Source organism: Andrena cerasifolii, chromosome 1 (assembly GCF_050908995.1).
Source record: "Andrena cerasifolii isolate SP2316 chromosome 1, iyAndCera1_principal, whole genome shotgun sequence".
NCBI classification, from domain to species: Eukaryota; Metazoa; Arthropoda; class Insecta; order Hymenoptera; family Andrenidae; genus Andrena; species Andrena cerasifolii.
The window spans coordinates 26,615,731-26,636,138 of NC_135118.1; the positions used below are offsets into that span (position 1 = coordinate 26,615,731).

At 43.0% G+C, this 20,408-nt stretch overlaps 1 protein-coding gene across 3 annotated transcripts in view; it reads right to left on the bottom strand.

The window, feature by feature from the left end:
- The window catches only part of LOC143373448 (uncharacterized), a 59,383-nt gene extending 46,430 nt beyond the window's left edge, over nucleotides 1-12,953 (bottom strand). Inside the window, exons 1-2 of one of the 3 annotated variants that reach the window (XM_076820730.1) lie at nucleotides 12,571-12,953; nucleotides 6,361-6,703 (exon numbers count right to left, since the gene is read on the bottom strand). In XM_076820730.1, the coding sequence (XP_076676845.1) occupies nucleotides 6,361-6,450 (90 nt within the window). In that variant the 5' untranslated portion in view covers nucleotides 6,451-6,703; nucleotides 12,571-12,953. Of the gene's footprint in view, nucleotides 1-6,360; nucleotides 6,704-6,988; nucleotides 7,118-7,169; nucleotides 7,885-12,570 lie in introns of those variants that run through there. The other 2 variants (XM_076820739.1, XM_076820749.1) reach the window with 2 other exon arrangements.
- Between the last annotated feature and the right edge of the window lie 7,455 nt (nucleotides 12,954-20,408).

Consider the following 20,408-nt stretch of genomic DNA (forward strand, 5'->3'; position numbering starts at 1 on the left):
TTTATTAGAATAAATTTTTATTCGAAATTTTTTTTATTAGAATAAATTTTTATTCGAAAAAATTTTTATTCGAAAAATTTTTAATTCGAAAAAATTTTGATTAGAAAAAATTTTGATTAGAATAAATTTTTATTTGAATTTTTTTTTATTAGAATAAATTTTTATTCGAAATTTTGTTATTAGAATAAATTTTTATTCGAAAAATTGTTTATTATGATAAATTTTTATTCGAAAAAAATTTTATTAGAATAAATTTGTATTCGAAAATTTTTTTATTAGAATAAATTTTTATTCGAAAAAATTTTATTGGAATAAATTTTTATTCGAAAAAAATTTTATTAGAATAAATTTTTATTAGAATAAATTTGTATTCGAAATTTTTTTATTAGAATAAATTTTTATTCGAAAAATTGTTTATTAGAATAAATTTCTATTCGAATACATTTTTATTAGAATAATTTGGAATAAGAATTGCGAATAAAATGAAGTAATTAAAAAATAACGAATAATTTTTAATTCGAATAAATTTTTATTCTCAATAGAGTTCGAATGATCACGAATAAATTCTTATTCGAATAATTTCGAATACCACTGAGTCTCGAATTACTTCAATTTCATTCCAAATTTTTATTCGAATAAGAATTAATTCGAATAATGCCCACCTCTGATACCACGCCGAATCTCTGTGGGGCAGCACTCTAGTCAGTCTTGCAATTCTAATTGCAAAAGCCGTATCTTCCAATAAATTCTTTCTACGAAATTGACTCTGGAGCCTGTGGATCGGGGATCCCTGGAGTTACACACCTTTCCTTCGTCCGAATCATAACACCGTCGATGGACTTACGACTCGACGCTGGTACTGGCGCTAAAGAAACATTCGATTGTCCTCCCCATCGATCCAGCTACAGTTGTGTAAATGTTTTCGGTCGGCAACACGCTCGAAAGCGGAAAAGTTAAGGTGCGGAATGGTCACTTGTGTTTGGTGTTTTTTCAACCCCCTGAAGGAAGTACTTCTCTTGGTTTTAAAGGTTGCTTCTTTGGGCGGTTTGGGACGGTTTTTTATTCGATGGGATAATTTACAAAGGTCCGGGCAGAGTCTCTGTGTGGAGGAGTGTTTAGTGGGACACTTTCTCTTTGGCCATGCTACCTCATTCGTCAAGATAAGTGGCTACCTGGGTTTATGGACCTGGGGGATGAGGAAGGCTTCAGTTTTGGGGGGATTTATGACCTCGGAGCGTTTGTAGCGTTTGATTTATTGTGGTGTTCGTTTGGGGTGCGGTAATCTTCGGTCTTCGAGCAAAGTGGTTGGAAGAGCTGCTTTCTACTCAGCTATCAAGTTTACGCAAGAATGAAATCTGTAGGAATCAGTCAACTGCTGTTTTATTACTGATTGACTCGAGTTCGACACTTCGGCACGCGAATGTTCAAGTGTTAACCATTGTTCTGTTGCACAAAGGCTCGCTTGCGTATTCACAGCCTCCGCTATTGGAACTTGAGACTTCAGATGTAATTATAGTAGCAGCTTTGAACTTCGCAGTGTACAAAGAAACAAACTCTCCGTCTCTAATTAAACCCCATTTCTAATTTAAAAAAAAAAGTATATAACTCTGAATTTTCGCATCTCCTCTGTCGCGAGAACCCAGGTTCCCCTTTCGAGTGCAAAATAAAGGAGACTTCCCCTTGAACCTAGAGTCAGTGAAACTTCGATTCCTAATCGAACCTATCCACATAGGAATAGGAATTTAGATAAAAGATAGGGTAGTAAACAGAACGGAGATAACACTGATCGTGAGTGAGAGATAAGAAATAAAATAGTTTAGAAAAATAAGGGTAGCAATAAGGAATCTATTCTATATGTTAGAGAGAGAGAGAAGGTTGTAAACCGTAAGCAACAATAACGATATTCATACAAATAAATAAACGTCAAAGCAACCCTCGACAATACCCACGGAAATTTTCTGATCGTCAGTGAAAGATCTGATGAAACGAAATATACTGAATGAAAATGAACGATGGAATAAAACGACTCGCCATTATTGTTCCCACGTTTCTGCACACGCACGTACATATGTGCATAACGCAAAAAGGAAACCGCGAAGGGAATGCCATCGGATTCAGTGGAACGAGTCGCGCGTAAACAGCCAACGGGCTGTGTAAAAATCTCCACGAACTGTATTTCATCGTGATCGGGCAAAAAACAGTCGCGCTTCGACGAGAAAATCGGGGGAATAACGAATCCTGTCGGGCAACCGAGAGGCGTGTGCATCCCGCGCAAAATCGATCGCTGCCTCCTTAGAGCCGCTAATCGATGCGATAATTAATTACTTTTCATTTGCAAATACCCTATTATTCCTCTTTGTACTTGGCGCGCAGGTTGCGCAATGGGGATCGTTACGTGTGTTGGTTCATTAGCGTGCTCGTTACTGTTGCATTGAAGTTTCAACTGTTATTAAACCTTGCCGCTAGAGTGATATAGATTCGATGAAAGTTTTATATAGAAACGGGAAAAAGGGGGTAGTAATATTGCATTGAAACGTAGCTGTGTTTTTAAAGACTGAAATTCAGTGAACGCTTTACTGCCTACATAGGTAATTTTCTTAATTATCCTGTAAACCCAAGGTTGAGAATAGGGATTGCAAACCGGTAAATCGGTAAATCGGGTTGAAGCTTTTTTTCACTGATAACGTAGTAGATGTCGACGGAATTATGCGCTACATATATGCGCTACTATTTCTCGCGATCTACCGGCAAATATCGAGAAATACGTATTTCTCACGATCTATCGGCAAATATCGAGAAATACGTAATTTACCGGTAAATATCGAGAAATACGTAATTTACCGGTAAATATCGAGAAATACGTAATTTACCGGTAAATATCGAGAAATACGTAATTTACCGGTAAATATCGAGAAATACGTAATTTACCGGTAAATATCGAGAAATACGTAATTTACCGGTAAATCAATTTACCGGTAAATATCGAGAAATACGTAATTTACCGGTAAATATCGAGAAATACGTAATTTACCGGTAAATATCGAGAAATAGGTAATTTACCGGTAAATATCGAGAAATACGTAATTTACCGGTAAATATCGAGAAATACGTAATTTACCGGTAAATATCGAGAAATACGTAATTTACCGGTAAATATCGAGAAATACGTAATTTACCGGTAAATATCGAGAAATACGTAATTTACCGGTAAATATCGAGAAATACGTAATTTACCGGTAATTATCGAGAAATACGTAATTTATCAAATTACCGGTAAAAATTTGGCGATTTACTGGTAAAAATTGGATGTATAGCAATGTAGCGCATATATATAGCGCATAATTCCGTCGACATCTACTACGTTATCAGTGAAAAAAAGCTTCAAACCGATTTACCGATTTACCGGTTTGCAATCCCTAGTTGAGAATAATTCAACCCTTTGTGATACCACGTTCTTATAATCACAAATTGATCACATGGGATTCGCAGCACCCCAGTGTCATTTTTGAATTACCATGATCGTATTTTTGAATCTTTTAACTGTTCAGTGATAATTGTAGGGTAGACCGGGGGCGATAACAGCAGGGCGATTGCAACGCGTTAAAAATCTCAAAACATATGATAGATATTAACACAAATTTTGGATATATGATGAAGAATGACATTTCGAATACACACATCCATATCCTAGCAGTGTATATACACAATAGGCACGCAAAGTGAAGAAAATAAGTTGTTACCCTAAAGTTACTTTTCCTTACTGACTTAAAATTGTAATATAAATATTCCCTTTGCAAGTACGTGTTTTCCCTATTTTTTAATATTTAATCTTGGCATTTTTAAAGTAATACTGATCGTTACTTATCACCTTTAAGTGTCTCGTTAATAAAAATTTATAATTTAAGTTCAAAAACCTGGTCGGGGACTATTGTAACATCGGCAGTCGAATAGTGACAAAGAAGATTAATAATATTGTCTTGTTTGCATGGAATCCTGTAGCACAGCACAAGCAAACCAAATAAAAAATGGGTGCAATGTACTGAATGTAACGATTGATCACACGAAGAATGCACCAGCCAAAACGTTTTCTATTTCTGCCACAATGGCGACACCGCATAATTGCTTATAAATTTTACTTTCTTCATTTATTATTATAATTAAAATCAATAGATATTTTAATTTTGTAATGTTGAATTTGTGCTACTATCGACTCCATGCAGTGTTACAACCGTCCCGGGGTCAGGGACGGTTGTAACACTTTCTCCGCTTCTCATTTTTTATTAATAACCGGAATATTACTTGACATACAGCGAAACTGTTGTGGCTCAAATGATGTCAGGTAAGTAAGTAACATTTTCGTTAAAAAAAAAAACTGTTGTTGTAACTGTAATAATTTTTGCGCAAGCGTATTCCGAAGTCAAAGTGTTACTACCGCCCCCGGTCTACCCTACGATCTCAAGTCTCTAATACTGTTTTTCTAGAAATGTAAATTTTGATATATTGTGTATATGAAAAAATAACTATGTTTTGTTGGTTGTGGATAAAAGCGATGTTTTTGTAAAAATTCGCCAAATATACAAATTTTATTAAGGTCTAAAAATTTACAGAAATATTGGCAGAGACGTATCCTAGGGTGCGATGCACCCCGCGTGACCGCGAAGGGTTAACTATTTCTGAAAAAATTCCAGCCTTGTGAAGTATAAACGTAATCCCATACCTGGAAGTTTTCAATACTAAACAAATACAAAATTAACGATTAGGGAATAGAAAATCTAGTCGAGAAAAATAGAACTTTCAGTGAGTTAAAGCTAAGCAGACACAGTTTTGTCACGTCTTCAAAATCACCTCTGCTTTCATTTCTTCGCTATCTATATCGTTTAAAATAAAGAATCCATGAAAATGGTGTTGCAAGAGCTCTCCAGGCTCAGGAACATTGAACCTCCTTTCTGTTTTTGTACAGCAAGTAGCACAGTTTTAGGGTTTCCCGGATAAGCGATTGAATGTTAATTATTCGCAGGTAGTGATCCGATAAAATTCCAGGCAGGATGAATTTTTTTTACCGGGAAACTGCCCCCCTCGAAAATAAACGGTCCGATTATCGCGGGCAAACATCGGAGTACGTTCGAAACGAGCGGACGGCGTGTGTTTTCGCAACTTCGACGACTTTTTGCGGCCGGGCTGAGTTCGTGTATATCATGCGAACGGGAGGGGACCGTCCCTCGGTTAATTAGCAATTACACGCGTATCTGCGTGTCTGGGATTCGAAATTAGAGTGTCCGTGGCCGATGCGCCACGATGAATCCGCGCGTGCATGCACGCCAGCGCGAAGAAAAATAGTGGAAACCTTCTGGTTTTCGATACGCCCGCTGATTGGCAAACGACAGGCACGCTGAAGCCAGTGATTTACTAGCAATCATCGAGTTTCATCTACTTACGGCTAGTACTGCTCATAAAAAATACTACGTAGCACAGTTGTACTACGCAATACTCCCACTACGTTTAAAACTCCTTCTCCCGCGTCACTTTGAGATTCAAGCTACATTATTAAACTCTTGCGTGCCATATATCGAAAGGACACTGTAAAAATTCAAATCAGCACCCTAAATTTAGGAAACTGGTACCTATAACCAATCGTGTCTGTCCAAAACTTTGTGGGTGTTCAGAATGATTCGAAACAAGAACAACGGTGTCTTTCATTTGGGCCCTATCGCCCTGTAAGGAGGTGAAAACTAACCTCAAAGTCAAATGGGCCCTTCCACTTTTTAGCGTATAACTCTCAAAGTACAACAGACAGAAAAAAATGTTTCAAACAAAAGTTTAATGGCGCAATAAGCGCTACGAACTTCCGGTAACAAAATTTTGAAAAGAGTTAAAAAATATATACAACTGACGAAAAAAAAACTTTTTTCAAAATTTTGTTAACGCAAGTTTGTAGCGCTTGTCGCGCCATTAAACTTTTGTTTGAAAGATTTTTTTCTGTCTCTTGTACTTTCAGAGTTATACCCGAAAAAGTGGAAGTGCCAATTTGACTTTGAGGTTAGTTCTCACCCCGTTAGAGGGCGATAGGGCCCAAGTGAAATACACCGTTGTTCTCGTGTTGAGTCACTCTAAGAACCCACAAAGTTGGAAAGTGGATTCCCTTCTTACATGCCCCACTATTATTAATCACATCAGCTAATTGACTCAATAAACCTCAGTCGTAAATTAATATAAATAAATAAATAAGATAAATACAGCTTGCAGAGATAAAGAAGAAAAATAAATAAAATACCAAACAATACTTAATGCCCATCTGGAGCAGCATCGATTAATTCAGCTGGTTGGATGTAAATACTATAGAGGAAAGTTAAACGGACGTACCCGGTGCGCGCAGCGCACAAACACCCGGTCCAACGGGGACTTGGAGTCCTGCGCCTTCGTGGTCCTCTCCTTGCACCACGCTTGTCCCATTTTTCTTCCTGTCCTGCTATTATCTGGACCGTTGCTACGGCCACGTGGTCAGCCCACCTCTCAGTGCCTCTTCTTCGATCCGCGCGCCTCTTCCCTCACCGATAAGGCTGGATAATGTAGGCCATCTTAAGACCCGTTCCTCGTGACCTGCCGCAACCGGTGCGCCTCTCTCGCCTCTTTTCGAGCACGCGAGAGATCGGCCCGGCCGAGAGCACCAGGCGTTCCTCGTTCGGTGACCTTTTCGAATGGGCGCCTGAAAAAATCGGAGAAATCGTTGACAGCTGGCTTGTTTATCGGCTGGGGCGGAACTGGCCCACTGGCTAAAGACGCCGGGCAGTATTTCCGTGAACCAGATGGACGGCTTTTGAATTTTAATTTGAATAATCGCGAGGGTGCTGACTGTGAGTGAAAGATGAATGGGATACTTGTGGTGTAACGTAGAGTTGCCTTTCCTAAATGCGCAGCACTTGTGTGGTGAGCACAGAGTACCGCATCTCATCTTCTCATTCTACACTTCAGACTCCACTGCATAACTTACTCCATAACCTACTACAGTCGATTCTTCTTCCTCCATCTTCACCTGGTGCCCCCATTCCTAGACTCGAGGTGCAAAGCCCGCATCAGCTCTCCCCCAACCCGTGGAGATCAGAAAAGCTTGAAGACCACAAAGCACTGTATCTCATATTCTCATACACCAGAGAATCTGCTCCATAACTTACTCGATAACCTACTGCAGTCGATTCCACGTTCCCCGTCTTCACCTCGTGCCCCCGCATTCAGAAAAACAGCATACCGATACGGATAAGCCAGTGATACACCAGCAGCACTCCCAGTTGCTCCAGTGACGCGCGCAATTAAATCTATTACCCGTGCAAGTGACCTTCCATCCACCGATCGTCCGAAGAATGCGGGAACACACCCTTTAACGGTGCATTAGAACGCGTAACGTCACCGTCGGCCATCCACGGCCACGCGCCGCTCAGACTATCTCGGCTTAATTAAAACCACTAAACTAGGATGAACGTTGCAGCAGGAGCACGGACGAGCAGGAGCTCGTAAAATTTGCCTAGGGAACCGTGGCCCAGGATCCCGAAGAGGGAGCGAAGCGGAAAACAATGGCACGGAATGGCCGCTGGCGGATGCTTTGCCGATCGAGCGCTGCAAATCATCGGCGGCGTGTTTGAAAGTCGTACACTCGTTACCATAAACGCTCCGCGAGTCGTATTTTATCGTGGTCCGCGGCTCGGAACGCGTAAATTCGCGATACACGCGCGCCGAGCCGTTCCTCTTCGCCTAACAATGAAAAATCGTCGAACCTACGCCGCATCGATTTAAGGAACGCTGCGCGATGGAAATTCCAGATTTTCCCAACCGGCAAACGTGGGGGGAGTGTTAGACTACTTCGTTAAATAAATTACCATTAATTCCTGGTGAGCTACGAGGAATGAATCGGAGTTGATTGATGTGGATGCAAGGTGGCGGATTTCTCTTGGATTTCGAAGGAAAGCGATTTTCCACTTTCAACAGAATTAAAGGTCTATGTGCACGTATCAGTTCCGTGAAGATTCGGCGGCACTGATTCACGCGGATAATTGTGAACCGCTCCGTTCCGAAACAGGGAAACGATCATTTTTTTTCTATTAAGGGGTTATGCCTAGACAGGCGGCCGAAAAGAGGCGAATATTTGTGATTTTTTTTTGAAGAAGCGGAAGCGTATATTTTTACAAAACTTTTTGCGTTTCAAAGAGCGATATTTAAAGAACATTTGGTAATTTTTTCGTAGAAAAATATTTACGTTTATAATAAAATAACAAGCGACATCCAAGAAGCATTTTTAAAAATTTGGTTTTGCGGTGAGCATTGCCATTCGGAACTAGATTATCTAAAATCAAAAAACAAAAAAGATTTCGTTAGTGTATTAATATTTCCTCAGGTTGACGGAGAGAATTTTCCGAAATATTAAGTTAAAGCAAAATGGCGGCTATTTAAAGTTGAAATCCCGATTTTTTCCTGCAAAAATCACGTGAAAAAATCAGGATTTCAACTTTAAATAGCCGCCAAGCTTCAGAATTTTTAGAATTTCCGGGTTCTGGATCTTCCCTTGTTAGATATAAAGTTAGGCATACTTTTCAAAGCTGCCTATTTTTGACAAAAGTTCTTCATTTCTTTAGCTATAATTACAAGTCATATATTCGAAATTGTATTAAGTCAGTATTTAATACCTAACCCAGGTCTATTTAGCTTCTGAATATACAGTAGCTACAATATTATTCTACTTTAAACATTAACATTATCTTACATAATAAAAGTTGATATCTAAATTTTAGTTTTATTTTACGTCTTTCTTTTAAAACGTTTTCAGACTTTTGAAACGTTCTCCATTTTTGGATCTGGTAAATAGCGATGGAATTTTGCCGGGTGGAGCCGAGGCGAGTGGGTCGCTTCAGTTGTGGATAGAACAAAAAATGACATTTTTAGGTGATAGGAGGACACTGCATTTCAGTAAAAAAAAGGAGGACGTGTCCTTTTCCATACCATATAGTAACCCTAAACGCAACCACCGGAACCCCGACCTAACCACGATTCATTCCTCCCCTCCCCTCCAAGACCACTCAACCAACACCCTCCTGAAAATTTAAAGGACAGCCTTTCCTTTCCAGGCGAACTGACCGACTCGCCGCGAATTCCAAAACGTACGGTCTCGGCCGTCTGCGTCACAGATCCTCGCCATGAATGGACAGGCAAGTGGGCCCCCGAGCGCCATGCCTCGTAACGAGAACGCACACGCGTGCTAACAGCACCCACGACAATCGCGTGGCCGCGTGGCGTCACCGTGCACGCGGCAATTGGCGAGCACACGCGATTCTGTGCAACGCATAATCACGTTATCATACGCGGCTGTTGCTCGCCAGCGCCTGCACGCCCCTCGCCACGCTGCTCGTCGCGTCTCGTCTTCCTAGTCTGGTATTTATCGGTGCCACTGGATCTCTACGGTTAATCAGTCGAAGCTCGACACGCAGTTAACACCGTCCCGACGAATCGCCAGACGTTCGACATCGAAACCGCTGTCGACACGCTATTAATCACACCGAGCTCTCTTTTCCTTTTTAAGAAAACCCTGGCTTAACGGAGAATCCTAGTTTCGGTGCTGAAGGCATAGCAAAATTTGCGATTTTTTTTTTTTAGAAACTAGCGATTCGATTCATCTGAAATTTGGACCTTGTTTTTATGCACCTTTGAAAAAGTTGCAGTTTTTTTTTTATTAAGTTTTAGTAATAAATATAGGAGTTATCACGCCGCGCAGAATTCGTCACGGATCACGCGTGACTCCTATATTTATTATTAAAAATTAATAATAAAAAATCTGCGACTTCTCCGAAGATGGGTGAAAACATAGATCAAATTTCAGATGAATTAAATCGCTAGTCTCTTAAAAAAAAATCCCAAATTTTGCTATGTTTTTAGCCCATAAAATAGGATTCCCCCTTAAGGCGGGTTCACACGTATCAGTTCCACGACGGTGTCAGTGGTTGGTTTCAGACAACTACGAACTGGTCTATTCCAAAGCAGAGGAAGGGTGGCTTTTACCACCGACACTGAACCGTCACGGAACCGATATGTGTGAATCCGCCTTTATCGATGACTCGCCGTCGAACGACGAGCGTTTCGCGCCGGTTTACGTAACTTTTCTTGTTCCAGTTTTTCCAAGACGGGTTTATTGTCGGGACCGCGCGAGGCAACGCTCCTCGCCTGCAAATAGAGAGCTCGCGGTTGCGCAAACACGGTTTAGCGAAGCCGACCAACGACCATGCAAATCGTTGCCAACTATCTTATCTGCATCTGCTATCTGTCGTTTTTGATACTGCGAAACGATTTGACGTATCACTGTCGCCACCTCGTCGCTTGTACACGCGATTAGTGATGTGTTGTTTAATATTGACGGGGGGAGGTTTCGGAATTCTTGAGGCGCTTCTTCAAGTGGACAGATATCGTATAGAAATGCTCTGTAGAGGCGCAGGTTGTATGTGATGAAAATTGGGAGATGATATTGAATGTCTTTAATTCAGAAACATTTTGTCAGCTTTCAAAGTAAACATTTGGAGACTCGATTCTTGCATCCCTCATGAAAATATGTGGAAACACGTTAAAACAAGGGATGCAATGCCCTCTATTCGATTCTAGTATATTTCAGGGAAATTTAATTAGTAGCAGAATTAATTTACCACAAAAGATTTATCGCATTAGAAAATAATTCTCCTGGAATAATTCAGCTGGTGGGGGTGGAATGTATAAGTTCAGCACATAACTTAAGCCGCGTTTGCAATCCACGTTTTGCGAAGATACAGAGTAATAACTTACACTTGTATTTAAGATAACAACGCGTGGATTTCTCAGTCCAATTACTTCGAGGAAAGAATTAGTTGCACTTTCTGCTCCGGAATCTTCACCCCGCTCCCCCTTTCTGCTATGCGCAAAACAAACACGAATTAGCCGCACGCGAATGATAAAGAAACAATTCAGCATTCTGGCCACGCGTGGGCGCGCTGGCAATCGCAACGGTAAACCACCGCCTAGGGAAAGAAGAAAAGGAACGTCGAAACAACGGCTCCGTCGCACTTTCTAACTCCTCTAAATCGTGCATCGAAAGTTGCACCTGCAGAGCCGCAACCCGGACGCCGGAGATCGATCGAGCCGCGCTCCAGCATCAGGATTTTTGGCACACAACAATGACTGCCTTGCGCAAGGATGGCTCGCCTGGGAGGCGTTCAACCGCGGCTCAATCTGGCCCAAGATCTGCGAGAAAATCGTAAAGCTTTTATGGGGGCCGTGATGGCCACTGAAGACGCTTCACGTCTTTCAATGCGATCGCTAAAGGGCTCCGTGGCTCGCGGATGCGTCCAGAATGAGGAAGTTTAGAGCCGAGAAGGGAACAACGACGGCTTGTACAAGTGGTTACAGAAATTGGCTAGTTAATGGAACAAGTGGAAAAAGAGTGGAGGGTTCTGATAGATTCGTGGGGTAATTATTGATGGTGTCGTCAAGGTTTTAGGACCTAAGTTAACGGCGATTTGTTTTAGTAAGGGAAACAAGAAGTTAGTTGACATGAATTGGTTTTGTTTAGACTTTCGCTAACTTCTAAGGGTGGTTTTAATGATTAAAATTGAATTAAAGAGGAGAGATTGTTGTAGAAGTTTGATTTAAAGATTTTATGGAATCACCGAGGTGTTTAGACGGAACGCGTAGAAGATGTTTATGTTATCAGAAGAATTTTAGTTTGTAGTATTTAACGTAATAATGCCAGATGTAATCGACCTCTAGAGCACGTAGAATTTATTGGAAGACTAAAGGAATCTAACTTCACATTTTTTGTACAATGGAGGAGAGATCAGCTTTCAAGATACAAAGAGTCGTTTACGTAATAAGAACGCAAGTACTTACACCTTGACACGCCCAAACGATTAACATAATCAAGCTGGATAACTAATCTGCCCCGTAACGAACGCATTTTGCAGGGAATACAACATTCACAAAAACTGCTTCGTAAGAAGAATTCAAGTTCCTACGCTTTAACGTATATTCCTCAGAGTCAATGACACGCGGCAAGTACACAAACAGCACCAACAGGTTTGCACTGTGTACTCAGTGCCATTAAAGTGACCCACATCGAAGTAATTCGGAATAACCAAGCCTCCCCCAGGTCTAACAGAAGCATAGGACGCACTGCCTTCGTAAAACCTAAATCCATCACTAGCAAAGTCAATACCCCAACACATCCGTTCACCCACATCGTCCAGCAGCCCTCCAACAGGAGCATCGAACCATATACATACGTGGTTCCACCCACAGGATCATCAAACACCACAGCCCTACCTACAGAAACCCAAGCTCAACACCAGGCTCCTTCGCGCCAACCGAATCCAGCCACTGCACACCCGCAAGAGCCACCAAAGGGTCGTGGAAAGCTTTCAACGTGAACTGGAGTTCACCGTCGCGAGACGAGACACCAGGAATCACTCGTTCCCGACGGAATTCGACGGCCCAGTAATTACAGCCGCGGACAGGCAGCCGGACCGATATGACTGGGGGCAACGATATCTCTTGGGCGTCGCTGCCACGTACCTCTCTGTCCTCTCTGTTTCCAAGCACCCGCGGCGGCTCCTTCGAAATCCCAGGAAACGGCGGTGCCCGTTCATCAAAGGATCGCAGGACCATTCATCAAAACCGAGCGGAGAGGCTACGTCGCGAGCAGCACGGGGCCAGGCGGACACGGCACGTCTCGGAGCGGACACACGCGGCTCGCGCAGCTGCCAGGCTGCAGGGCAACTGGTACCGTACTGGTACCAGTCGGTCAGGCGTACGGCACTGTTAGCACGCGGACACCGTGCATGCTGGACACACAGGTTGTGTGTAGCAGCGTGTCAGACCGGTGCTGTCCAGCCTAAGCTCCGCGGCTTAGGGACATTCCTCCACTCCGCCTTCGTTGCCGTGCAGGTGAAGGCTGGTAGACGTCGCGTTACACGTGTATGTCCCCGCGCAGGCGAGCCGAGCCGCCCGGAGGGGGCCGAAGCCGCGCGAGGGGCCCCACCTGTGGGACAGTGTGTAGGTCTACGCGACGGGGCCGAGGAAGATTCCATCACTCCGCCTTGTTTATCGTGCACGCGAAGGCTAGTCGATGCCGGAGTACTTGCGTACAGGTGTGTCAAAGAGTAGCGAGCTTTGCAGGAATTAAAAAGAAGGGAGAGAAATGTGGATTACTATTAATGCCCCCGTATTGGTTCGCTTAGCATACCCCGAATCTAGTCACCTCTATCCCCCGTAAAATTCGCGCTAACTCCGCCCACTTCTGCGCCGTCTCCCGTGCGCATGCGCAGTGGGAACCTCGCTGTTGCTCGATACACTTGCGTGTTCATGTATAAAGAAAACGCGATACGTAGATGGGAATAAAGCTACTAAGGGAGGACACCACCAGTGGAGACTGCCAGGCAGTGGTGGGTTTACTACCTTACATCGAATTTACTACGCGACACGCGTAAAAAATGTAACTAATTGTATAAAATGTAGAAAATGTATTCAATGTCAAAAATTCAAATATAAATTATTAACCTCTAGCTACTGCATCGAATTTTACTGCATAATATTCTAAATGACTTTAAAAAGAAAGATTGGAATGTAGTTATAAAAATTATAAATAATTTGAGATATTTAGTAAATTTCATTTCGTCGGTGTGCAAAAGATACTCGAATTTTTATATTATCAACATGGATTCTGGAGGAATTGATAAAGCTTTAGCAGATTATTTCTTTGGATTTCCATTTAGTATTATCGAATCTGACTACTTTAGGAACTTTGTTCGTAAATTGTATAATCCAGCTTATAAAATTTCATCTCGAAAGACATTGTCGAATAATTTACTTAGCGCGAAATTTCGAGATCACAAAAAATCAGTGTGGAATCGAGCACTGAAAAATTCTTCATCCAACAATAAGTATGCTGTTGCAATTCAGAATTTAACGAATACGATATGTCCATGCCGATTTACAGCATTCCACAGTCTGCAACGATTTTTTTCAAACAATATGATTTTATACAGTAAAGTGCACGAACGTAATAAAGTTAAGCTATTCACTACGTCTTATTCTGCGCGTGGAGAATTCACTTTTCTACGTTAAGTAAAATACGGACCCACCACTGCTGCCAGGTGATGCCCAATAGCACTGTGAACCAGGCTTAAGGCTTTCTAACCACAGCCTCCGCGCGATACCGGCGACGTCCGGGCGTCGTGGAAGAAATCGCTGCTCCACCTCCACCTTCTTCAGCCTCCTTCGTCCTCCCAGCTGCGTTCTTCCTTCGCCCTCCTGGTCGTCCTGGCCTCCTTCTTCGGCCTCCCCTCTTCCTCTGGACACGCACAGTTAATGCCTAGCTGGAATCTGGCCTCTCTCGCGGCTCTTCCTCTCCGAAGGCCCCCCTCGGGTCTGCCCGAGTTCCTACGCGTTTGGAGATGCGCGTCCCCCCTCCGCTTGTTGCCCTCCCCTCCCTCGTGGTCGCGGCCGTTTTCGAGCGGGATTTTCGGTGACTCGACCTCGACGACGTTTCTGTTCGAAGCGTGTTTCGGTGGGTTTATCGTCCGCCACAATGGTGGGCGTTTTGGGTGGGATGGGGATTAGACGGAATTCAAATGGACCTGCTGGGCCGTGGAGGACTTTTTGTGGAAGCGGGCGCATTTCGGTTCGGCCGGATTCTTTATTAGGAAGCCGTGAACCACAGGCATGTCGTTTAGAAAATGTTCGGTCGACGAGAAAGTTCGTTCGCTCGCTGTTAGGTGATGCTGGGTGCGCGGAAATGCCTGCTCTTACTACACCTACTTGTACTTTTATCGGAAAAGTGAATCTCCTTTCGTCGAAAGGTCATAGATGGCCAGGGAAAATACTTCGATTAAAATAACTTGAGGTATATATTTATTTTTAATAAAGAGTTCAACCAAGCGAACCTTTGCACCGACCCGATGCGTTTGGAAGAATATTGGAATCGTGACACACTGAAGATATAAAGTGACCTCGTTTCAAGCCTCCGATCTCCATCACCCCGGAGCGTATGCAACGCGGAAACACGGCTCCCCACGGAGTTGCGTGTCTGCGGGGTGGCTCGAGACACCAAGCGAGTCGAGAAAATTAAGTTGCGTCACACAACAATCATACCTACCTCCAACCAAGACCGTGACCCAGTCAAAGGAGTCCTGCTAATTAGAAAAAATTAATTTAAACAAGCCTCACTCCCTGGTGAATAGTTGAACTCTTGCCAGGTTGATTAAAAATAAAAATAAAAATAGATGTAGCCCAGACTTCGGTATGCAAGTAGCAGACACGAGCGTTGTTCGGCATGAGAAAGTACATGCCAATGACAAGTCGCTGAACCTCCCAACGTGAAATCTAATGCCGTAATCTCGTTTACAGTAGGAAGTAAATACAAAAAAGGACAGTGAAAATTGGAGATTCGAGAACAAAAGCGGAGCAACGCTCTTTAGCCCAGCAATTAGCTCGCCCAGGTCAGAAACGTCCGTCGCACAAACGCCCCGTCCTCGAAGGGTAATTAACGCGACGTTAGTGGCCGCTGGTAAGTGCACCGAAATCGGTTTCGAACGAGGTACGTTCGTCGGACCGCCTAATCGCCCGACGGATGGTCCACGTACCTGGAAAGGCCTTCCGATTGCGCCGCCACGGAATGCCCCTCCCCCCCGAAACGGAGGATATTTTCGTTTCCACTCGACGGGGGTAGTTTCCCGCCTATAAATGCCCCCGACCCTCTTCCGAACGCCTTAGTCCGCCAGCAAACGCCTCGAGGATGACCTGCTGCGTTTAAAATCAGTTAGAGTCGCCGATCCTCCACGAGAGAATTCCACAAACAGTGGTGAAGTGGATTGTTCGATCGGAGGAGGATTCGAGTCGTTGGGAAATTGATTTCCAATCATGAAGCACATAGTAGGTGCCACGATGATGTTGGTGTTGATTTCTGACGCGTTCACGTTCGACCTGAACCGATTTCTCTGGAGCGGACATCAATCACCCGGGGTGACGGAAGAGGCACAGGTGGTGGAGGTCATCAGGTGGCGTCAGCCTGTCTGTGTGCTACCTGCCGAAGGTGTGTCGCCCTGTGCTCATGGTCTGAGGAAGTTTCAGACTGAATACAAGGAATTGAGCAATAAGGGGTTGGGTGTAGAAAATGGGGAGCAATCTGGGGGTAGAAGAGACTTCTCCATTAAACTAGCGTCTCCAGAAATCGTTACTTCTGTTCCTCTGGTTTACCTGCAGTCGCCAGAAGCTTCTCCAGCTGACATTGCAGAGTCCATTGTACAGGAATCCTTGCATGCACACGCGAAGACCCCGGAATTGACCGAGGACCGGGGGAAGAACGCCAGAGGGGGTAAACACTTGGCTGTAAAGGACGTGGCCAAGCCACAGCAGATTTACGTCACCAAGGTCCTGGACACGCCAGTGACCGCCACTCTGGTCGCTCAGAATTGCTTGCCAGACATCGGCGTGCCATTGTGCGACTCCCAAGCTAATGTCCAGCCCTCGAAACCAGTTTTCCATTCCAAACCCTCCTTAAGCATCTCCGTGGAGAAGCCAATAGGCGAACAAGGCAGCGTAGGGTGCCTTGCAGAGGCTCTCTTCCCCTCTAACTCGCAACTATCTCTCTGTGGTGGGACTAACATACCCCTGGTCGAGGCTGCTGTACCGCCTCTCTTGGTACCAAGACCAGAGGTCATAATCAGCAAACCCAGTCTCCATAGCCCAGTCCAACGTGTCTATGGATATTCCCTACAACCCGCAGAGGTCCAACCCATTATGACGTCACGGAACACCAGACACATCGTCACGGATGTGGGTCACGAACCTGGTGACGTAAGCAGCTTTTCAACGTTCAAGTTCAATTTGCTTGAGAAACCAACGCAGGAAATCACCCCTGATCAATCTGTCAAGATCAAAACCGCGATGGAGTTGGATACTGAAGACGTGGGGACTGAAGCTTCGAAAGCGAGCGAGTCTTCTGAGCCTCCAAGGCAGAGTAGCAGGTCCCAAGTTGACTGGAACAAGCACCAGGTGAACAAGACGGAGAACTCAGCACTGCAGCATCTCTTGGACCGCTTGTACAGCAGATACGGAAGTCTGGGTTCCGGGTCAACTAGGGGAAAGATGGATCTTCAGATATACCTAAACGAAAAAGCAAACAGAACGAAAACTATGTGAGACATGAATTTGTTTTTTATTTACAAACGCACTTAAACTATTCCTCTATAAACTACTGTAACGAATTTTGGAAAAATTAAAAAAACAAAAGTTTATAATGATATAACCAAACTGTTCTTGTTCGTAATTACCCGACTGCCGCGGGGTAATCGCGAAGAGAGATATATATCGTAGAAATCGCACAGAAAGCCTCTAGATGTGCTATCACTGCTGCCGCTGCATCTTTTGTGTGCCCGTAAGTTACATTATCCAGTCTTCAGTGGGTGGGTGTGTATATATTTCATCACAATAAATGCAGATGTATATAATTTCTTTATCAACGTTTTTCGTCCTTTTTGTTTTCCTTCTTTGGCTCTTCCTCAAATTTCCCCGCCAGGTTTTCCTCGTCAAAAGTTTTCAAATTCCTAACACATTTCTTATTTACATTATCATTTTTTTTCTTCTCATTCTTTGGCACTTCTGTGTCCTCCTTTTTATCTTTCTTCTCCTTTTCTCTCTGATTAATTCTATATTAAAATTAAGCAACAAAAGAAAAAAGGTATTGGTATTGACGAGGGGTAACATTCGAGATTACCCCATCCGATTAGTTCGTCATCATCCCACGACATAAAAAAATAAAAAAGAATTTATTTCAGCGGTTAGAATCATGTTTCAGGCGACGCCTTGGTCACAAAATGTTGCTTAAAAAGTGCTTTATTTCAGCTTGAAAAAATCACAATCGTATCATTAATTCAACAGTAATTACATGCAATTGAAAATGGACAAAATATTACACGAGACATGATGAAAATAATAAATTGTGTTTACCGTGAATAGCGGGAGCGTCCTATATTTATTACTTTCTGTCCGGCGTTGGATACGACCTAAACTATTAGATAGTGAATAGGGAACATTGGTTTTTATTTATTAAAACACCGTAACCATCGCGTTCGCGATTACCCCGCGTTCCTGTTTACCCCACTCTCCCCTACCACCAGTTCGAGTGTCTTGGCCAGCCTTTTCAGGCCTGGAAGTGTGTTCCACCATAGGAAAGACAAGACTACAGCGTCGGTACCGGGAGTTTCAGGGGAGACGGTCGAAGACACTTCGAGTCGAGAAGTTTTAATCGAACAACCGTTGCTGCTGGTGGAGGAAAAACCGACGACTATGAAAATCCTGCGGAAACCTGAGGACGATACTTCGTAGACACCTGGATCGCTGGTCACCTTCGGGAGGGTGCAGGGGAATTTTAATCGGGAACCCTTGGCAAGGCCCACGGAGAAGGGGAATTTGACAATTTAAAAAATAATCGAGGTTGAGTGTGTATTTTTTGAAAATAGGAAAGTTTCCTTTGCAAACGAGGGTGTGAATGTAACATATACCTACAATTCAAGTGTTCTCCTTGTTTTCTAATGTATTATATAAAATTGAATAAAAGTAATTCCACGTTGAAATCGAATATGTTTCTAAGTCAGAAGGGATTAAACGTATTTTTAATGCTTTCCTAAAGATCTTTGGGTGAAAGATTTTTATAAGCTCCTTAAGTAAACTAATTGTAGCTAATGTAAAGTGTGAATAAATAAGTCAAATAAGGCCAACTTGGAGGCCGCCTAAAAATATAAATTTGCAGAATGACAGCATTTTGAAAAACTTGTTCGACTTTTACTAAAAATTTAGATGCTTCGTTGTTTAAAATGAATTCTTTACAAGATAAAAACTCGTCCATGATTCCAACCACAGCGACACCCTTAATAAAGAAAATAAACCTTAGTTTTTTTCATTTTTTGTGACTATGACAGTCCCCACACCATCGCCTGGCGAAAAAGAATTTTTTTGAAGAAGCTTCCGCTACCAACTATATCTATATACACACATATGCGATAGAAAAGCTCAAAAAAATTCTGAGTATTACTTCAAACATACCTTAATACGCAGGCAAAACGCCAGACACTATAAACATATAGTTTTTGTTAAATAAATTCCCGAAGATGGCGTTGAAAAAGGGTCAGTTACACTAAAAGAGTAGCCCCTTAACATGAGCAACTAACCCCAATCACCCACATATAGAATAATTTAGCATCTTCACATAAGTTTCTACATAAATTTATATCAATATGAATTACCACCCCGAAATTCCACACCCTCGTTCCTACCCCTAAAATATCCTTATACATATCTGGAAGTAGAAAACCGCGTTGCGCTTTTTTTCTCTTGTTTCGGTGGGATTGGAGAGCGAGTAAAGGAAAACGAATGGAAAAACGAGGAACAGGAAGAAAAAAGAAACGAGCGCCGACTGCCTCAAGCATTAGCACCACGATCGGCTTTAACCCTACTACTTTTCAATCTGTCAGCTTGTCTTCGTTGACAAATTCCGCTCGGAATTTCAAACAGGATCGAATACTCGGCGAACTCTTCGACTCTATTCGTCGTGCGCCACCCCCTTCGAAAAAGTAGCACAGAATTTTCTAAACTCATTTCAGCAATGTGTGAAAGGTGAAGTGAGATAATAGCCTCGCAGTGGACCTGCGAAGTAGCTGACGGATTTCTTATTCAAGCGAATGGGGTGTTTAATCAGCGGTCGTTTGAGATGAAAGGTGAAGAAGTTAAAAATCTGTGGCAAACGGGAGAAAATTAATGCTATTCAAATTATAAGTGACCTGGGGGTGGATTTCTGTATAGGTGCCTCGTGTGCCACCGCGGTGGTACAATTAAGGGGTTTTACATCCGCGTTAGAACCGTGTATTTTATACAGAAACGAAAATTACATTTTCGAAATCCGAGGTGCGCGTACCCAGCAAGCAATTTAAAAGTTATATTAGTTCCGTCGCCATACGCACGTCAATTCCTATGAGGACCGCGAAACATTTTCCAGGTTCAGCAAAGAGAGTTAATATCCTGTCTGTTCCCCGATTTTTAACCCTTAAAGGTGGCCGTTCCTATGTGCGGCCGGCGACTGCGACCAATGCAGCCCGTGCGTTGAACGCCGATAGGCGTTCAGCGAGTATGGTCACCGAATACGAGTGAAGGATTTCCGCACACGGTGTACGCTTAGCGTTTTCAGTATTATCAAAAGACTTCTCGCAGGTGTAATAAGAGATGCTTAGCCTTATATTCACTTGGCAAGCTACTTCCTACGATAACCACCCTCTGTACACTCTTTCAAACCCCCGTGGGCAACTAATAATTCAAAGAAGCAAATCGAAGGTCACGAAATCGACTCCTTGAAAATTAAT